This window comes from Xenopus tropicalis, chromosome 4 (genome assembly GCF_000004195.4).
Source record: "Xenopus tropicalis strain Nigerian chromosome 4, UCB_Xtro_10.0, whole genome shotgun sequence".
Taxonomy (NCBI): domain Eukaryota; kingdom Metazoa; phylum Chordata; class Amphibia; order Anura; family Pipidae; genus Xenopus; species Xenopus tropicalis.
The window spans coordinates 103,077,281-103,089,423 of NC_030680.2; the positions used below are offsets into that span (position 1 = coordinate 103,077,281).

Below are 12,143 nucleotides of genomic sequence, written 5' to 3' on the forward strand. Positions count from 1 at the left end.
GAACATGTGAGGACAGTGGACATGTGAGGTGTTCAGCACATGGAACATGTTCTAAGTGGTTGTGTACAAAGAAGACAATATGTATAAATGATGAGATGGCGCCTGGCTGTCATAGGGCTGCTGTATCTCAAAGTACATAACACAGTCCTGTGACCATTGTACAAATGCTTATGAATTTTTGTTCTGTATTTTATCCTAGTTTTTCATGCAAGTGTGTATATTTATAAAGGAAATCACAATCATTGCTGATATGACATGCAAAAGGTTGTATATGGCTGAATATTTAATGCACATGTTGATCCATATCTTGTTCCAGACATCTCGCAGTCAGTTTGACTCAAGTGAGTTTGAAGTCCGAAGGAGGTATCAAGATTTCCTATGGCTAAAAAGTAGACTAGAAGATGCCCATCCTACCTTAATAATACCAGTAAGTATCTTTGTTTTATTAATATAAACATGTCCCATTATTAAGCAGTATTGTATATACACAATGTTTACTTTTGCAAATTATGACATTTAATTTGAATGTTTGAGGATAAAGGATGATAATAGTGGAGGTTATAATATAAATACATAGTTTGTAGCCAAGAATGAAGTGCTGCAATTCCTATCTATCGGCTGCATTAGAAAGTTACCGCAACCAGCAGTGGTAGATCTGGGGCTAAGAAACTTTAATTATTATGATGTATGTAGTTTCACCATATGAAAAAGCTTATTACAGGAATTTGTTAGTTTTTCACATCAGCCCTATACTCTATGACCTAATAAAACACACATTTTATCATAATTTCAGTAGTAAGAAAAGTGTATAAATATCTTTTAAAACTTACAATCTATAATGCAGGTTTTCATTTTATAATCTCTGTAGCCCCTTCCAGAGAAATTTATAGTTAGAGGAATGGTGGAACGATTTACTGAGGAATTCATTGAGACTCGAAGAAAAGCTTTACATAAATTTTTGAACAGGATTGCAGATCATCCAACATTAACGTTTAATGAAGACTTCAAGATTTTCCTCACTGCTCAAGCATGGGTAAGTTTCTGGTGAAATTACACAGCTTCTGAAGCATTACTCTGCAGTTTGTTCTATAAATGTGGTTTTGCTTCCCCAATTAAGCCTTATTTGAGTAACGTCCGTACATGCCTCTCAAATCAGTAACTTAATACTTTGGTGGCCAGCATCATAGACTGGTGCTACTAGGGATAATGCAAGATGTCTGCAGTGTAAACTGCTAAAATCATAAAACTGTGTAATACAAAAAGCTATGAGTAAACTGTAAATTACATCATTAGCAGGGCCGGGAACTAGGGGTAGGCAGAAGAGGCAGCTGCCTAGGGCGCAACGATTGGGGGGCGCCAGGCAGGTACCTCTCCTGCCTACCCCTAGTGCTACTTTTGTCACTGCCTCCGCGCCTTGTCATTAGCGGTGGAGGCAATGACCGATCTAATCACACCACCCCCCCCCTCTCCCGCACCTCCTCCTGTGTTTTGGCGTGCATGCGCTGTTCGGGGGGCGGGGAGGTGGGCGGTGTTGGCCGACCGGGTTGCCTAGGGCCTGCCGCTGATCATTAGTGATGACATTTGTAAATAATATTAATGTACTAAAATGTTTGTAAAGTAAATAATGCACCCCTATTTTAAAATATACTGTATATTGGATGCAGACCACTATAAAGGTTTATATTATGTAGATATACTGTTGCTTCTTACTAGTAGTGGCTACATTCTTCTCTATATCATTTTACTTTCTAGCATGCACATAATTGGGGGTATAACCTGGATACACCTGGATGACTGTAGTCATTTTTACCTGGATAAACCTTTTTTAAAATCGGTCACAAATCGGTTCACAGAATTGCAGCTTATTGTAGTTATTGAAGTTATTACCTCTGTGATATCAATCTGTAGTTTGTTTCTGGCTGTTAAACACAATCCTCTGCAACGCATCTGAATCATAGCTGAGGCTGACTTTATTTTCTGCTCTCCTCTCCTTACTTGCCCTACCTTAATAGCCATTTCTGGATTTAAACCCCCTCTGTGCCTTGACTTCTTAAGAATGCACACGTCCTCTGGATATGTTATTGCTTACATTACCACTCACACAGTTTCATGAAATCTCACTGGGACAGATATTATATAAGCATGCATGTAATTTGCTTTGGTTTAGTGAGCTTAATGTAAGGATTAAAAAAGAAGTGAACCCGGAACTTAGCCATGTTTCAAGTACTGTATAACAGGGTCATGTACTACCTGCATGGTGCATACAAATGGGTACGTTAATGTGTTATTTTCACTTTGCAGCTTGCTGTGCTGATTTAAAGAATTGCCACAGGTCTCTGGGCTCTGTAACTGGACATAGAGTCCTACGTTTACCTTCTGAAACACTGCTTGTGTTAGGCTGTGATTTGTTCATGTGGGTTGGCAAATGCCCCCTACCCATCCCTTAACTTGTGCATCATTCAGATTGCACGCAAAGTAGGGCGTGCCAGCGGTTCAAGTTACAGAGCTTTATTGCACCTGCTGATGCGTCACTTTGCACCTAAAAACAGATAACCAATCTGGTTCTAGGTAGAGATCGCAGTCAGACCCCGGATGCAAATGCTTTTAACATTTTTGTTCCCCTTATTTTTTTTACAGTTGCTTTCATGGTGTCTGTGCCCCCAAACCAGGTAGTTATTTTTTAATTCCTGACATGGTGGCAAGTTGTGGTTGAATAAAATCAAGATTTACTAACAAATAAAGCCTCCTGTAAGATGATAGTGTTTATAGAGGCTGCCTAATGGCCAATCACAGCCCTTATTTAGCATCTCCATGAAGTCTTTTTACATTTGACTGTGGCTCGTGAGTAAGAAAGTTTGGGGGTCCCTGAATTACAGGAAGGCCATATCCCATGTACTTAAAGTATGGTAATCCAAATTATGGAAAGATCCCTAATCCAGAAAATCACAGGTTCCAAGCATTCTGGATAACAGTTTCCATACCTGAATTTTCTTACGCTCAGATATTAGTTCTAATGTGTTATAAGCTGCTGACATTGCTCCTTTTGGATCATTTCATAAATCTTTAAAAGGTTTGCTCAGTATACCCTATATCAGTGCTGTCCAACTGGCGGCCCGCGGGCCGCATGCGGCCCGCGACCCCCCTCTGTGTGGCCCCCCACCTGTCTAGCTGCTTTGATGGCTTACCTTTGAGTAAGCATTAAATGGTATCAGTACTGAGATTAACTGGCCCCCTGCATGGTTCTCACCTCAGATTCAGGCTGTAATCCCTCTGTATTGTTTAAAAATGTAATCCCCTGTGTTTTTCACACCTTTTAATACCTGCATTGTTCACCCCCTGCAGTGTTCACACCTCAGGCTCAGACTGTAATCACTCCCATTGTTCACTTCTTCACACCTCAGACATAGGTACTGTAGGCAGAGTATGGCACATACAGCCAGCATAGGGCAGGTAGAGTATGGCACACACAGGCAGCATACGTCAGGGAGGGTATGGCACACACAGGAAGGGTAGGGCAGGCAGAGTATGGCACAAACAGTCAGGGTAGGGCAGGCAGAGTATGGCGCACACAGGCAGGGTAGGGCAGGCAGAGTATGGCACACAGAGGCAGCATAGGGAAGGCAGAGTATGGCACACACAGGCAGGGAAGGGCAGGCAGAGTATGGCACACACAGGCAGGGAAGGGCAGGCAGAGTATGGCACACACAGACAGCATAGGACAGGCAGAGTGCTGCCTGTGTGTGCCATACTCTGCTTGCCCTATGCTGCTTGTGGGAGGTGAACCTGGCAGGGGTTTGTTGTGGGAGTTTGTTAGCAGTTGGAAATAGCCATTAAATGGTCCCTAAGGTGTGTAATTATGTACTGGGGGTTGCTCTGCTATCCACAGGGGAGGAGGAGGCATATGGAATTTAAGGGTATATCTTAATATGACATAATTCTTTCACATATGAATGATGGTTGATATCCCCACAGTAAGGACCAAGCATTTGGGATTTTGCTGTGCTACCACCATTGTGATAAAATAGGTGTGGTTTGAAGTGGGTGTGGTTTCAAAAAGGGGAGTGGTCAAAACTGGCTTCCATTAGCGGCCCTCCACCATGTATGCTAGAGAAATTCCGGCCCTCGGCACCGTAGAAGTTGGACAGCACTGCCCTATATAATAAGGGAGCAAAGTAATATAATTGTATGAGTTATTTAGTAATTAAGCAGATATTAGTGGAAATAAGCCAGCAAAAGTCAATTGGGTTTATGGAGCAAGTAAGCTTTTTGGTGAAATTTTACAGCTGTAAAGGTAACTTTTAAAGATATGTTTATTCTGTTTGTTGAAGCATATAATGTGATAGTTAAACCACAATTTTAATTCGAAAATTAATTGTGCAGAGTTTACAAATATCCTAAACTAGTCCTTTAGTGACTTCTCCTATTCATAGTGTTTAACCTGAAATGTTTTTCCCTTTAAATGTTATCAAGTACAGTAGGAAGGAATTTTAATACCCACACCTTTTTACTATAGGAGTTAACGTCTCACAAGAAACAAGGGCCTGGTCTCTTCAGCAGAATGGGTCAGACGATCAAGGCTGTGGCTTCATCTGTGAGGGGTGTAAAAAATCGGCCTGACGAGTTTACAGAATTAGGAGAATACGTGGATGCTTTCAGTCAGAAAATAAATGTACTAGATAAAATATCCCAAAGAATTTATAAAGAACAAAAAGGTATCGTTTTATCTTCATTTCATTAACTAATACTGTCATTTAGAATTTCCTTGAAAACATTTGTCCCCAATGTGTATAGGGTGTTTGTTCAAGTGTAGTTCACCTTCAGATAAACTTTTTTTGTTTTTTTTTTTAGCTAGTCTTCATTTTTTTTTTTTTTTTTAGTTTTTTTTGTTTTTAATTATTTACTTCCTCTTCTGCCTCTCTCCAGCTTTCAAATAGGTTAACTTTTAGTAAGTTATAAAATGTAGCCAATTCTTAGCAACTTTTCAGTTGGTCCTCATTTTATATATTGTTTTTGCATTTCTTCTGAATCTTTCCAGCTTTCAAATGGGTGTCACTGACCCAAGCATCCCATAAACTATATCTCAGAATCTCACCCTCTACATCAATCTAAAAGTTATTTTAAAAGTGAGCAATCCCTTTAAAATTCAACAATGTGTGTGCATATTTTTTTTTTTTTTTTAATATGCTATTTTATAAAGGGCCAGTTTAAGTGTTATGGTTAAGATTATGGTTATATTTGTTTTCATACTAGATTCATTTGTTTTCTCACTTTTTTTTCCCTAGACTATTATGAGGAATTGAAGGAGTATGGCCCTGTCTACACTTTGTGGTCTGCATCTGAGGAAGAACTTGTAGACTCTTTAAAAGGGATGGCTAGCTGCATTGATAAGTGCTGCAAAGTCACAGATACCCTGAATTTGAAACTCTCGGGAGAATTAATTCCAATCATTCACGAGTATGTTCTGTACAGTGAAACACTTTCTGTAAGTAGTGTTCACTGATATATTAAGGAATCTCATTTACTTCTCTTAGTGCTTTATGACAATAATGATTTAATTAATATACTGTCATGTGAAATGTAATTACACCCCATGGCAAATTTTTAGTTTAACATTTCAAATTACAGATATGTGATCTTCATTTCAACAGTATTCATAAATGAAGTTGATATAACAAGGGTGCTTTCATCGGATTGATAGAATGGTTATGGGGAACTAATTCATCTACTAAACTAAAGTTGCTCACTTCTAAAGACTCCTCTAGTCCAATATTTATTAATTTGGGTACAATTATATGTGCAAAACCTTCTGTGGGAGTTTTTTTGTTTGTTTTATTTTCATTTCCTAACAAAGGAGTAGGACAGCACATTAAGAATCAGTTTCTAGAACTGAGAGAAATGTTAAGGGGTTGGGGGTCACATAGTCTGGCTTTCCAAATCGTTATTGACGTTTCTGAGGTCAATATTTAATTTGGGCTTTGAAAGCATGCTCTTATTGTAAATAGTTTTTATAGTTGTACATTAGGTTTCTCGAATTGTTTTTTTTTTTCTAAGAAGTTCAAACAGAATAAAAGTGCTTTCATTCCTTAAATCACTGACCTATTTTATATCCTTGTAGTAGTCAGTATTAAAAGTCCTCCCACTGCCAAAAGACCAGAGTTCCTCTACAGTGGTAGATATGGAAAAATGTTAGGTTTAGATCCCTTTAGATACCTTTTATTTTGCTACTTTAGCCCAGGCATTAATAAGGTATAGTAATAACCTCTGGGCACGTGGCAAATTCTTTTTGGTGTTGTATTTAGCATTGTTAAGTGCCTAAAGGGATCCAATAATATGGTCAAAATTAAGCAATTTATGTATATAAGTTAATTAGCAATCTAATATAGGTGGATATTTGGTAAGGCCATGCTACTTTGGGAGACTTATTGGCCCAGATAAAGGATTTTAGATCATTTATGAAAGAAACTGTTTAAAATAGTCATTGAATAGCGAATCTGTCCTGTTTCACTTTGCCAAAAAAAACGCAAACTTGTAAAAATTTTACTAAACGGCACAACTTTTTTACGTGTGCAATTTTTTTTTACGTGCACAACACTTTTCTCCAGATATATTAAAGTCAATGAGCATTGTTTTCCTTGGCCAAATGCAAAATTTTGCTGAATACATGCCTGGCGAAAAATTTTGCTCATCACTCGAGCATTTATAAGTGGATAAAGGAATTTGGTTAAAACTTAAATTTTGAGGTTAATTTTACCCCATATTATAAAGTAAATGTATTTATTTTGGTTCAATTGTATAACCTTTATCGTTGAATGAGATGAATGAAGACTGGATATATATATGTCCCTATATGTTAAAAAAGAAGAAACTTTACAAGGTTGTACTTTTTCATTATACAAAATTATTTCTCTTTGTAGTAATATCTAGTTTTTAGTGATAAGCAAATTTTTTTGCAGCAGGCATGGATTTGCAACAAAATTCTGCATTTCGCCATCAGACAAAAATTCCCGCTGATAAAAAATTGCCGCTGGCAAAAAATGCCCATTGATTTCATTTGGCTGTAAAAAAAAAAAAAAAATTGTGTGTAAAATTTATCGGGCAATTGACTTAAATGCATTTTGCTCATCACTACTGGTTTTACATTTGTGAGGTAAATTCATATTGATACTTTCTCAGTACGATTTTTTCAGTTAAAGTTCAGGAACTGAGCTGATGGCAAGCTTTGAATATTATCTGTTTTACTACTGTATGATTGTATTTGTTTATTTAGTATCTTGGTACGTTACATTTCATATTGCATATTTTTTTTTAAGGGGGTGTTGAAAAGAAGGGACCAAATACAGGCTGAGTATGATTATAAAGTTGAAGCGTCGACCACCAAAAAGGCAGATAATACAGACAATGTAAGTACAAAGGACCTCTAAAACTGTTATCCAGAAGCCAACTAAATGTGCTCTTTTACATGTAGGAGGTGTTTTATCTTTTAAGTTATTTTGTGCTAAAAAGCCTTGAATTCGAATTATTGATTAAAAACTAGAATGTCTGGTATATATTAAGTGCAAAAAACGTGAAAACCTTGAATGTAAAACATCACCATCTAAAAGCTTGCAAGTTTCTATAGAAGTCAATGGGAGTTGTCCTAGACAAAGTCAAGCCATTTTTTCAGTTTGAGATATTAAAATTTTATTCGAGGTATAAGAGTCCTTTCATTTGAAAGAGCTTACTACATTAATAAATAAGCAAGCATTGGTTATGCTAGTTTATTCAATTTAGAAAACTCAATTTCACAAACTCAAAAATTGATAAATAAGCCCAGTAGTCTAGAACCAGAAAGGAGACTTTGGGCAAGGTCCTCAGTTGCTGCTGTGTGATGAGCATATGTCCGCAAAGATGCAATTTCCTTTGTTTATTGTAAGCAAATATTTGTGAAGGGACATAGATTGATAAGTGAATAAACTACTGAAAATTGTAGATAGTGACAAAAATGTTCTAGCTTTTTAATCTAGCTTATTTGTCTATTTGTGATGGACAGCAATTTTGCTATGATATTTGACCCCACCCAGACACAGAATTTTCCAAAGATTCTTTGCTTTTTACATTGGAATTTTAAACAGAAATTTGAGATCACCTAAAATCACCCTGCTTGGTAACTAAGCAGAATTTATGTTGTGATGTGTTAAGATAGCAATGTTCGGTGAATGGATTTATATTTTCCTAATTTTCTGTCCCTCTGTGATTTCAAGTTTCCCTTTAGTACAGTGACCCTGAGGTCACTAATGCTGTGGTTGGCACTGTTGAAATGTGCCCTCACTGGACACTCTGTATTCCTGTTGTTGATTGAAAATCTGGGCCTTCTCATTTTGTCTTGGATTATCTGTCCCCTTTTCCTAACATACATTCCCGCTGTGAGACGTTTCAGGCACATAATTAGGTAGGCCGCATTTGATCAGGGGCAGGCGAATGAGCCTTGTAACTGGTGTTCAGTTGGGAATGCGTCACCTGTTGTGCCCGACCTGTGCGGTATATTGGGCACAGGTGCAGCATTCCTTCTTTCACAGGGGGCTTACTATTATCCTCTGGGGTTTTCAGGGAATGCCAGTGCATACAGTGCATTGTTTATGGTTTGGTGGCTGTTTGTATGAAACCAAGGGCAACCAACACACTTCTTGTCTTCATCTTCAAATTAACTTTTAGCATGATATAGATTGTAATATTCTGAGACCGTTGGTCTTCATTTTTTTTTTTTTTCATGGGTCTTCTTTTTTTTTTTTTTAATTATTTAGCCTTTGTTTGCCTGAACATCAAGATAATAATGAGCAAAAATATGATTGTAGCCTTACAGTGGTCAGTGACCCCCATTTGAAAGCTGGAAAGAGGCAGAAGACAATTAAAAAATGAGAAACGCTAATTGAAAAGTTACTAAGAATAATACATTTTGTAACATATGAAAACTTAAACTACTCCTTTAAGATGGCCATACATGCCTAGATTTAGCACATATGGCCGTGAATCTGTTACTCATGCAAAAGAAAAACAAAAACATGCATAGTCCACTGTTTCCTGATATTGTTTGTGAAAACTTGCTATTAATTTTGCAAGAAAGCACCCTTTGTGATAAGTCTGTCTTTCAGTCTGTCCAATTTCAAAACCATCATAGATGCCAACATAATGAGCAGGGCTTATTATGTGCCAGTATTAAGAGCTTCTGTGTAGAAAACACAATCTGTGAGTACATTTCAGGTTGTTCTTCGTTAGCCATGAGAAATCTTATTTTTTGTCAAAAGATCAACAGATGGTTTATAATGGGAAAGAGAGATTATTCTTAAAGGCACATATTTGTTTTGTATATGTACTTTTATCAGTCTTTAGGAACTACAGAATGTAGAAAAATGTAATATTCTTACAGGCACTTTTACATTTTACAGCACTTTCCCAAGTGTCAGGGAAATGCTTCTGACATGTTTATAAAAGTCAATAGTTGTCACTTCATCCCATTGTGGTAGATTACTTTGAGTAGTCCAACCCATTCATTTTCAGTGGGGAGTTAGTCCTTCTCAAATCCTGCTAACAGCACTGAGCACTAAAGGTCCCCATACACTATAAGATCCGCTCGCTCGGCGATGTCGCCAAGCGAGCGGATCTTCACCCGATATCTCCACCTACGGGTGGGCGATATCGGGGGGGGGGGGGGCTTGTAGGCGAATTTGATCATTTGGCCCTGGGGGAGTCTGTTCGGGGACCGCATCAACGAGCCGATGCGGTCCCCGATCCGACTGGATTTTCTAACGTGGCCGATCGATATCTGCCCAATTTCAGGACAGGCCCCTTGGTTCTGCCCTCACACGGGCAGATAAGCTGCCAAATCGGTCCAAGGGACCGATATCGGCAGCTACTATCTGCCCGTGTATGGGGACCTTAACAGCCAACTGAATGATTTAAACAGTTCCTTTCCACCCTGGCATTATAAGCAAAAATATTGCATTCCACTTTTCTGTTGCTGCGCTATTTAAATGTAAATAGAGCAGTAATGTTTTCAGATAACTTAAAATGCGTGGTCAAAGGATGCGTGTGATTTGAGAAATGTTCTTCCTAGTAATGGTTTTCTTACTATTTTGGTTAAACATTGAAAGGCATTTAGAATATGCTGACCTTCTGCCTGCATTCATCTCTCTCTAGCTTAAAGAAGAGATTGAGAAGCTTGAAGATAAAGCTGAATGTGCAAATAATGCTCTGAAAGCCGACTGGGAAAGATGGAAGCAAAATATGCAGACCGATTTAAATGTGACTTTTACTAATATGGCGGAAAACAGGATCAGCCATTATGAAGAGGTAATCTATGGGGGTTATAAATATATTCATTTTTTTCTGCAATTTAAGTTTTGGGGGGTTTGTATTAAAAATCATTAAATTGATGAAAAGCAAACTTTCAAAATTTATTACTTAATAAAACTGCGAAAAACTTGGCATTTAGAAGCTTCCAAGGTCATGTAGAAGTCAGTGGGAGCTATCCTAGTAAAAGTTTCAAGTATTTAATCAATTTGAGCTTTTTCAGTTTTTTTTTTTTTTTTTTAAGCTTTGCCATTAAAAAATTCAAGGTGTTGATCACATTTGTAACAGTCACTTTTTTTTTTTTTGATGTGAGTTTATTTGGAGTTGAAAAAAACACAAAAATTACTAATTACTCATATTAACTTTTGGTTGAGCACATTAAAGCTCCCAAAATACCTTTGCACAAGGTTTTAATAAGATTAGAGTAGGTAAAATATATCCCCTTGTTTCTCATGGGAGACAAAGCAACCTGTGTCATCACCCTTAAAGGTTGCATTTCACTTGAACTAGGCAGTGGCTAGGTACAGAGGTAGCCTAAAACTGCTCTGTAAAGCACTCCCCACCCCCGATCGAGCCAAAGACAAGTATAATGTACGCGTGCTCGGGGTGTGGGGGCCCCTGGAACAGTAGCCTCAGTGGGCCCTGCACCCCCCAGCCTGACCCTGCATTTGTTATGTATAATAAAGTAACCAAGGGAGATTTGTGTCTGGAATTTGAGTGGGTGCAGCTGGCAAGCTTACTGTGTAGGATTTATCTCTCTTTATCGGTCTGTCAGAGAAATGAGCTATTAACGATAGAAAATAGAGTTTTATTTTTGGAGATTTTTATATTTTGATCATTAAGACATAATTGTCTTTTTATCTGTTACTTTCTAAGAAAACTAGAGTGGCATAACCTTGAGGTCCCTTTGAAGTTTCATTGGAATAACTCTCACGTTTGTATTCTTCTAGTGCCTTGCCTTATGGGAGTCATTCCTTTCTTCTCAAACATGTGATTTTCAAATGGACACAAAAGAAGAGGAGAAATTCTGAATCTCTACAATTAATTATATGCTCTAGCACACTATATTGCTGACTGACCAAAGACTTGTTTCTTAACAGTGGCCATTTTTAAGTTTAACTATTTCTATTCCATTTGAATCTGTGTCACTACAAAGGCACTTGGCATAACCAACTCTTTTCTTCCAATACGATGAACTGACAGTTAATTCAGGGATCAAGTGTTTCATTATCAAGCTATTCATTAATATTTTATATGTGTAAAACAACAGTATTTTGAAAGGGCTATGTAAATCATGTGTGTCTTTCTTGAAATGTTTGTATTTAGTGAATGTTTTAAATATTATGTAAAACAAATCATTTTAATTAAAACATATTTCTTATACTTCATGTAAACTTTGTTGTGAATTATTTCTCGGTATGTGGACTGGACATACAAATGGAGCATATGCCATTGAGGCATCAGTCCTACTGCTGCTATACCTGTGCTCCATGATTCTATATCATGTTTATGCACAAACATGATAATGTTCTGTGCACATATAAGGTGATGAGAAAAGTGGTTATGTATGGTTTCTAAGGCTCCATTTGCAAATTCAAAAGGAAACAACATGCAACAACAGAAGAAAGTTCACATTCTCTGTATAGGCTGCCAATAGCCCTGGGTCACTGGGTCAGTGCAGCTGAAGGAATTAGGTAGTACTGACTTCATGGTCACAGAGAGGGTTTAACCATTGGGGTATATGGTCCTTCCAGTCTTGTAGGGGCTGTAAGCTACAGGTAGTTCAAGTTTTTTAATTTCTGTAGTGCAGAAGTTCC

General features: G+C 37.7%; 1 protein-coding gene across 1 annotated transcript in view; it reads left to right on the plus strand.

Annotated features, from left to right (window-relative positions):
* The window catches only part of snx7 (sorting nexin 7), a 29,425-nt gene extending 17,711 nt beyond the window's left edge, over window positions 1–11,714 (plus strand). The window contains 7 exon segments of the mRNA NM_001017205.2: window positions 317–427; window positions 869–1,033; window positions 4,514–4,712; window positions 5,283–5,482; window positions 7,311–7,400; window positions 10,174–10,326; window positions 11,277–11,714. Of these exon segments, the coding sequence (NP_001017205.1) occupies window positions 317–427; window positions 869–1,033; window positions 4,514–4,712; window positions 5,283–5,482; window positions 7,311–7,400; window positions 10,174–10,326; window positions 11,277–11,357 (999 nt within the window). The 3' untranslated portion in view covers window positions 11,358–11,714.
* The last annotated feature ends 429 nt before the right edge of the window (window positions 11,715–12,143 follow it).